A 9,218-nucleotide genomic window follows, 5' to 3' on the forward strand; every position below is an offset into this window, starting at 1 on the left:
CGCCACTGCCCATAAGGTAGATTCCAAAGAGCCGTGAGATTACTAATCTTATCATCATTATAATTCTCTTTAATTCATTCTTTAATTAGTTTTAAATTTAAGTATTGTTTCTTTCTACTTGAATTAAAATGTTGAGTGCCTAGCGCTGAGGGATGGGCGAACGAACAGAGGAGGTTCTGAGGTATATGGGGCGTTCCATACCAAAACGGACGGGGTTCACAGTTCATACGTTTGATTTGTTTCAATTTTTTAGGATTGATGCATAAACATAAATAATAAATAAACATGAAATTTGAGCTTGATTAATACATTTCTTTATGTACACCGCTCAGGCCAATTTCTGCCTCAACCAACGTACCATGCTACAAACTCTCCAAATTTATAGGGAAATCGATTCCCACGAATACAATGTCAACAATTGGTTCCAACTTAAAGACAGATTAAAAAACCTTAGGATTGAAGAAGGCGAAATCCTTATTTCATTTGACGTGGTATCCCTATTTACGAATATACCAGTAAAATAATATAATGTATAATAAATAATTGTAATTGGAGTTCCTCAGGGAAGCCACCTTGATCCGATTCTGTTCCTGATACTCATTAATGATATTTCTTCTATAATAAAACATTCAAAAATTTTAATGTATGCCGATGATGTGAAACTTTTTAAAACATTGTCCTCTATCGAAGAAAGGTCTTTGGTACAAGCGGATCTGAGCAACGTGGTTTGTTGGTGTAATGCAAACTATATGCCACTAAACCTTCAAAAATGTAAAGTTATGTGTTTCTCTCGGAGGGCTGTTCAACCAGCCGTTTATTCAATATCAAATTATAATCTGGAGCAGGTATCCAATTTTGTCGATCTTGGTATCACAATGGATTCCAAACTCAATTTCAACCATCATATTAATGTTACAGTCAATAAAGCCAAAGACGTTCTTGCATTTGTAAAGCGATGGCCAAAAGAGCTCAAAGATCCTTATGTTACAAAAGCTCTTTTTACCACTTTAGTTAGACCTATACTAGAATACGAATGTATTGTTTGGAATCCCCGCTACCAAGTTCATTCAGAGAGGATTGAATCAATTCAAAAACAATTCTTGCTTTTTGCGTTGCGTGACTTTAACTGGGATTCAGATTACAATCTGTTTCCACTACTCTGAAATCTGAAAAATTCTTAATTCGCAACGCAGCAAAATACAATTCACCACTGAAGCAGACGACGGAAACAAGTTACCTTCCTAGATGTAGAAATTCACCGTTTAAATAACATAATAAAAACGAATTGGTATGCGAAATCTGTAGCATCCTCCAGAATGATCAGTTATCATTCCAACCATCCGTGGGCGCAAAAGAAATAAATAAAATAAAAAAAAGGTTTTAATATACCACGCTTTTATAAATGGACTAAAAATTATAAAATAATATTTCTCAGTCCCATAGAACTTATTTTGATAACTTTTGATTTTGAAATTTTAGTAAAAGTATAAACCATTTATGAGATTGAAAATGAAAAGCGTGGGACGGATGTAATAGACCTGAATTGATATGAAGGGTAATATATTTCATATCTATCTCAACCCGAAACTACATACAAACAACAAAAGGTACACAGGCATCACAGATTAAAGGACAGTAAAACAATACAGAAAAGCATCCAAAACAAAGCACATAAAGGGAGGTAAAATAACACAAACGGCAATAACGCAAATTTGTGTTATTTAACAATTGAATGTAAAATATCAAAAATTTGCTTTATTTCATTTCTCGTTTAGCAATAAGACCAACTTTTAAACTTAACAATTGAGTAATAAAGCAAAATAGTGCACATAGGTAGTCACCAAGTTACATTTGACATAAAGTAGTACATGAACAAGTTAAACCGCGTTCGAGGTCGCACTCGCGCTCGCGTCACCCGCCGCCTCCCTTCCTTTCGTAATTATTAACTGGTGGCATTATAACCGTTCAAAAAAAAAGAGTAATAATAAAATTACACTAGTTCACTTCTGAAACTGCTTTTCAATGTCCAAGTAATGGCAATTATTCCATATGGTGTTATTGTCAGCACCCCCGCCATGGTGGAATTATACCAGGTGAAGTAATATTAGAGAGAGAAGAAAGATTTTTTTATTTAAAAATTTGCCTACAAAATGTGACTATAAGGCAGCCGAATGTCAGAAAATAAAGCGAGCAAGCTGTTTTATTACTTCACCTCATGATAAAAATATTTTTATCATGCTTCACCTGTTTATTACGCCATTCATCCCACCTACTTGTACCGAGTATATGTTCAAATTTAGAAGTCTGAGAGTAGGTAAAATTTTACATATTTTTACATCACTATTTCGTACCACATGTTCGCTCCGTCTTCGTAAGCGAAATACACAGTTCGGATACAGGAACAGGAACCGCAACTGTTGTTTGTTCCACGCCATGGCGGGATTATACCATGATGCAATAATACAAGGTGATCTAAGTTGTGACAGCTCGATTTGATACTGCCTTAGCTCAGTAGAATAAGAAGAAATACGGGAAGAAATTAATCCCGATTTGGGGGAAAAATATAAAATTTTATATTTTCTTCTAAACAAAATTTGCTATTTTATAGTAATTCGTAATGAAATTAAATAAAATAAGATAAAATACCTGTTTAAGAAAACAAAATGTGTATACTGAGAAAAAATAGAAACATTCAACTATATTATTAGGCAAAGAATTGTTTAAGAAGTAACACTGATTCACCTAAGGCAGTCAATATGGCGGAAATAGAGCGAGAAGCTGCCAGCCGATAACACCTTGTATTATTGCATCATGGAATTATACCAGGTGAAGTAATTAGAGCGAGGAGAAAGAAGTAGACACTTCCTTATCAGTGTTGCCGCAACGTCATGAAAAAATGTATCGTAAAAGAAACAAAATATGGATCAAATGTATCACATATTTTTTATTTAAGTATCAAAGTATCAATTTCGAAAAAACTTAAAAAAATGCTATTGGTTTCATACCTTTGCTTATTATTATTATAATTTTTGTGTTTTTGTATTAGATTTATACATAGTAAAAGGAAAGTCGAGATTTTTTGTACGCGGTAATCTCGAAAACTACTGAACGGATTTTGATTTTATCTAATTTACTCTGTACCGACAGGAGAGGGATCTTTTTTTACTTAGAATTTTAATAGGGTTGCTACCTATCTAAAATACTATAAGATCCGCACCGTTCGTTGGATTACAAAAGATGAGGTGTCAAATGAAATGGCTTGGCCTCTAGAAAAGCACTAATATTTGTTTTTGAATAGGATGGCCACCTGTTAATAAAATTAACATATTCAATCATAATAAGCGTAGGCATCAGTTCTGTACCGTCACTACCAAATGAAAAGACTTCGAAAAACCATGTAATTCGCATTCATATACATACATATCGAGGGCTTAAATTCAATACCCTCGATCTGCAATTTTCACAAAATAATGTACAACAGGAGAACAGACGAGCAGAAGTACACTGCGATATAAAGAAGTGTGTATAAGAAGTGTGTGTTTTTTGTTATATTTTCTTTTTTTTATGGTTAATGTAAGTTATGTTTTTCAGCAAAAAGTTGTTAGACCAACGAATTATTATTGTTATATTTTTTTATATGCATACATGTGTCCCTGATTTTTTGTTTTTTATGTTTTGTTTTTAATAAACACCCGACTCCCTGAGGAAGATGTGAAAAACATCGAAACGTCTAGGAGGAAAAAGAAACATTGTTTGCTTTTTATTTAACCGGTCGAGGAGCTCATTAAACTACCCCACAGAAAATTTAAAAATTGGTCCTAGAGACATAAAAATTTAAATTAAACTTATTAAGCAGGTGGCAACCCTTTTTAAACACCTCAAAAATATTCTTAATGTTCAAACTAATGGTTTCATAACACTATTTGGTTTGATATATACTAATACTTCATTGTGTATAAGTTAACTAAATTCGGGCAGGTGCCAATCCCCTTTAAAATATATATAAACTACTTCTTAATCAACTATTTTCCTCTGGCATCCATATGATGATATGTATTTCTATTACCTCAACCATTTCGATTGATACCTGTAATAATCGGTTTACCTTATTAAATAATTTGAATTACATTTTTTAAAAGGTGGCAACTTTTCTCGAAAAGAAGAAACCTTGTTGCACATCTACAGCCTGAACCCTTTAATTTTACACCTCATTTTTAAAAATCGAACGAACGGTGCAGATCTGATGACCTGGACAAAAAATCCCTTCGCGTATTATATATGTAGATTTTAGACTGGAAGTTCGATTCTAAAACATTTTTTATCTACGAGTATTTACTTAGTGCCTAGGATTTATACTAACTTTTTTACATTTCAGGTTTATAAACACACATTCGGTTGCGCGTGAGATATGCGGGAACACAGACACACAACACCTCGCCGACGCGGGCCAATGTTTCCTCTACCGGCTCCACGAGGGGAACATTATGGAGAGCAATCGGAAGTATCGGAGTCTCCATATTACACCATTGATAATACGGAGGATATTTACGGAACCACGCTTTTGCCATCGCAACGTTGCTATGTGGATCCATGGGATTTGGAAAATTACGACTACGTCAGAAAGTAAGTTCAGATCTTTATTGCAGTAGACACCTATTTATACGAAGACATTGAGGTATATAGTAAACAAAAAAAAATTAGGTGCATTTTCACTCGAATGTTTCCCTTCGTGTTTTCAGGAAACTAAGCTCCACGCCAGTACGTTCTTCGCCTGAGCCTTACTATGATACGTCGTTGTCGACTAGTCCCTATTACATGATGACATCTTCGCCGCAAGAGCTGCATGAGGAAGTTCGACTGGCCCCATCACAACGTCTAGCTGCCACTATACCACGAAATAGGGATCGCTCCCACTGGAACGAGACATGTCATCTAGACTGCTGCATTTCACCAGTGTCAATGCAGCGTCGTCGCTACGAAGATACTCGCAGTGACCTATATGGCGTGGGTCACGGAAAATATGAGGATTACATGTCGCATATGATGACAAGCTTAGAAGCGGAAGAAGATGTATATACTGGTTATGGTGGTAAATACAACATGATCCTTTTTAAATACATGCATACGTATGTATGTTAAGATATGTGTTCATAAATCATAGGTGTCTCTTCGTCCTCCTCCACTGAAGTGCACAGCTCCATCGACGAGGAACATACTCAAGCATCAGCAATGGCAGTGAACAAAACTTCCGGCTATAATACCACAATGCGACGACGCAGTGGTCCTGCATGTGAAAAACCTGCTCCATATTTGGAGTTTCCAGCCCCTCCATCTCTACCTCCCCCACCCCTCACTTTTGACTACTCCAAACCTTCTGCAGCCTCACCGTATTATAGCTCAGCAGATTGTTTGGATTGCTCAATGATCTATGCCACCTCTCCTTCGATTTACGGTTACATAGATCGGAGTTATAAAGGAAGTACCATTTATGGTAGTACCATAGGGCGGAGACCGTCTTCGTCGCTCTGCAGCGGAATATATGGACATAAATTTGGGTTGAGCAAAAAAGGACTTTTGCAAATCGACTATTCGTGCAGTTGGAATGATCTAGATCGCATTATTGGCCGTCACTACTGAAGAAAATTATCATCCTGAGTTGAATCACTCACTTATTTATATTTGAACAGTATACTTTATATCGTTTTTGTTGTAAAATTACATAACACATCTTCATATATGTATGTTTATTATTTAGTCACACAATACCAAAAGAAATAAAAAATTATTAGTCCAAAATTAATAATCGTTATGTCACCGGTAATATATCCCCTTCATGCTGCGCCTAAGCAGTACCTACACCAACCTGAAAATTTCTGGCATTCCATTCTAAATTGGGATGGCTGCGATTAATCATCTGATTAAATTAAAAATATTTTCAAGAAATATGAATTCTGTATTTGTCTAAAATCCATCCATCCAACATTATTTTTTGCTAGCTGCATCAACTTTAGTCGGCCCGAGTTTCAAAAAAAGTCATTTCAAAGATCCGTTAGCATTGGCCTATGGATAATAGAAAATGAGTTCGATCATTAGGCCCTCCTAAATCTCTTGTGCAATAACGATGGCGAAAGATGATGATTTGGAATATTTATGAGGGAAGTTTTAGAGCTCTGGCGGTGAAATTTTCGTCGCATAACACTGTGCTCAGGATTTGAACTTTTTTGCTGGGGAAAGGTTCCGATAGCTGATCTTACTTAATTGGGATCTTCTTAATTCAATACCGTGCCCTATTTTTCCAGATTAGCTCCATTTTTTGAGATAACCGTACTTGAAACCTTGCTTCAATTTAAATTTTTTGTTAATAATTCCTTCAGTTTTAAAGTTATTTTACAAAAATTTGCTAAAAAAATACACGTGACTGTCTTTCGACGTTACCTTAACTATTTCTAAAAATCGTCGAAATCGGTTCACTACAACATAGAGCTCCCATACAATTGATTGTTCAGATATGTGGTTTTGCGTTATAGCTCATATATTATTTCGTAATATTTTCTAATTTTATTAGGTTGTACACTATTTGAATTCCTTTCTGGCAAATTTTTGGATATTTTGACAGTTTCTATTGTGCGAATGGGTTTTTAATATTTTTCTTGTGCTGTGAAAGCTGTTGTTCGTTAATGTAAAAGTGACTGGGTAATACTATCCAATAAGTGGCGGTCCATACCGCGTCATATTTGACATAAGTTGGCAAGACAAACAACACAAACCGAAACCCTACGCGCACGATTGCTGTCGGATTTATTTAAAAAAAAATAAATCATCGAAAAAGTTTCGAAAACTTTTTTTCATTATATCATTGCCTTCGGAAACTCCTAAAGATTAAAAAAATGAAGAAGCCTTGCTATAACTTAAACAACATATGTTTCCTTAGTGGTAATTCCATATGCTACACAATCCATTATGAGACTCGATTCGTTAAAAAACGATTGAATTCACTATTGGCGGACTTTTGCTGGTCGATCGCAGCAGGCAAATGATATTAAAAAACATTCATGCAATAGAAACTGCCACAAGTAATTTTTAAGCAAAAAAACAAATCCGACTTCAATTCTCATATAAGAAATTAAGAGTACTGTCAATTTATTTTCATGATCCAATGATCGGACCTAAACCAAATTACTATGGGACTACCTCTGAGGTACCAGTTAAAAAAATAATTATAGAAATCGGTTAACGTGGTCCAAGGTTATGCGGTAACAAACATAAAAAATACTATTCCGACGAATTGATTAACTTTTTTTTGCAGTCGTTTAACGATATATCAGAGTGGGATTGAAAACAACCTAAATTCAGGACCAAATAGTGTACAGCCTAATAAAATTAAGAAATATTACGAAATAAAATATGAGTTATAACGCAAAACCACATATCCGAGCAATCAGTTGTATGGGAGGTATATGTTATAGTGAACCGATTTCGACGATTTTAAAATAGTTTATTATTATTTATAAATAGTTAGGTAATATCAAAAAACGACGACGTGCGAAATTTTGTTAAAATAACTTTAAAACGGAGGGAATTATTAACAAAAAAAATTAAAGTTTAAGCAAATTTTCAAATGCCGTTATCGCAAAAACTGGAGCTTATCTGGATAAACGACGGGCTTCATCGAACTAAGAAGCTCCCAATTAAGTAAGATCAGCTATCAAAACCTTTGTTCAGAAAACCAGTTCAAAACCTCAGCACAGTGTTATAAGTGACGAAAATTTCACCGTCAGAGCTCTAAGGCTTTCCTCCTAAGTAATCTAGACACCAAAATTAAGTTAACGTGTTTGGTAGCCAGTGTTGCCACAAATAAAAATACCAAATTCCTCAAAAACAAACGAAAAATCCTCAAAATCCGAACAAATTACTCAAAATGTTCTTATTACAGATATGAGTATTGTTTACTGCATACTATTTACAGGTACTTAGTATAAAAATAAATTACATTCTCTAATTCAATTGGTATATTTGTCTTTGTGGTTCAAACAAAGTATAACCGTTATTTCTTATGCTTCGGTTTGTATATAATATTGCTGCAACTATATCAGTGCTCAATCTGGTCCTCAAGTCAGTCCTACACAATTTTAAACCGCTAAATATACGTTCTACTGAATCATTAGACAAGGGCTATATTAGTAACGCAGATATAATTTTTTTTTATTGAGAATCTTATATGAACCTGAAGAATCTTTTAATTCAAAAACTTTTCCTATAATTTTCTGCATCTAATGAGGAATCAATAAGAATATCCTTAAGATTGAACAATGGGCGTTCTCCCCATTCTTTACCGAGATTTTGCAAGTTTAAAATAATAATCGATAACATTTTGAATATTTAGCAGTATATACAGATGTGCCAGAGATAGAAAAACACCACACAAGCGGCTTGACAAACCAAGCGAAATATTCATTTCCTTAAAGCTATTTATGTTGTGTATGGGGGTGTTTGAAGGTTTGACAAGTCGTTTGAGGAAAATGTGAACAAAAATCAAATTTTTTTGATTTTCTGACCGCCATGTTGACATTTGATCAAACCGCTTACGTTGTGTATGATAAATCGTCGCATTAGCAACGGAATGAGGACGCGAGAGAGAAAAATCGAAGAAACCCAAACCCTTTTACATTGTGAACCGGAAGAAAACTAAAATTCTTTGCTTGAACGAGTCATGTTTGCATGGTGCATGGCTAAATGGGAAAAGTAGGTTTGAAGAATGTTTGACAAGCCACTTGTGTGGTGTATTTCGCTCTTTATAAAACTTCGGAAAGCTTTTTGTTCTAAAATTTGCAAAACGATTTAACAACTATCTTGTGTAAAACATGGCTGCATTTGTTATCTGCAAATATATCGAGAGAAAATTCCTCAAAATGAAAATCCTCAAAAAATACTCAAGCGCCCCCGAAATTCCCGACGTTTTGAGGAATTACTCACAAAGTGGCAACACTGTTAGTAGCTGTGATATTTCAAAAGTTTAAAATTTATCTACAGTGTAATTATCACCGCTAAAAATTCTCGTTTTATTTTATTTCAGGCTAATTAACAAGATAATTAGAAATTCGTTATAGAAAGGTGTTTTTGTGAATACTCACTGTAAAAAAGTGCCTTTAAAAATTCGATTAATCGATTATTTCTCAATAATCGCAATTAATTGCAATTTGTAATGTTTATCTAATTAC

General features: G+C 34.5%; 1 protein-coding gene across 3 annotated transcripts in view; it reads left to right on the plus strand.

The window, feature by feature from the left end:
- The window catches only part of LOC118742395, a 231,502-nt gene extending 225,758 nt beyond the window's left edge, over positions 1 to 5,744 (plus strand). For all 3 annotated transcript variants that reach the window (XM_036474446.1, XM_036474444.1, XM_036474447.1), the window contains exons 2-4: positions 4,376 to 4,623; positions 4,740 to 5,089; positions 5,162 to 5,744. In XM_036474446.1, the coding sequence (XP_036330339.1) occupies positions 4,409 to 4,623; positions 4,740 to 5,089; positions 5,162 to 5,637 (1,041 nt within the window). In that variant the 5' untranslated portion in view covers positions 4,376 to 4,408 and the 3' untranslated portion in view covers positions 5,638 to 5,744. The remainder of the gene's footprint in view (positions 1 to 4,375; positions 4,624 to 4,739; positions 5,090 to 5,161) is intronic.
- Positions 5,745 to 9,218: the final 3,474 nt, after the last annotated feature.

The sequence above is a fragment of the Rhagoletis pomonella genome, unplaced genomic scaffold (assembly GCF_013731165.1).
Source record: "Rhagoletis pomonella isolate Grant_MI unplaced genomic scaffold, Rhpom_1.0 Rhpom_scaffold_00007, whole genome shotgun sequence".
Lineage (NCBI taxonomy): Eukaryota > Metazoa > Arthropoda > Insecta > Diptera > Tephritidae > Rhagoletis > Rhagoletis pomonella.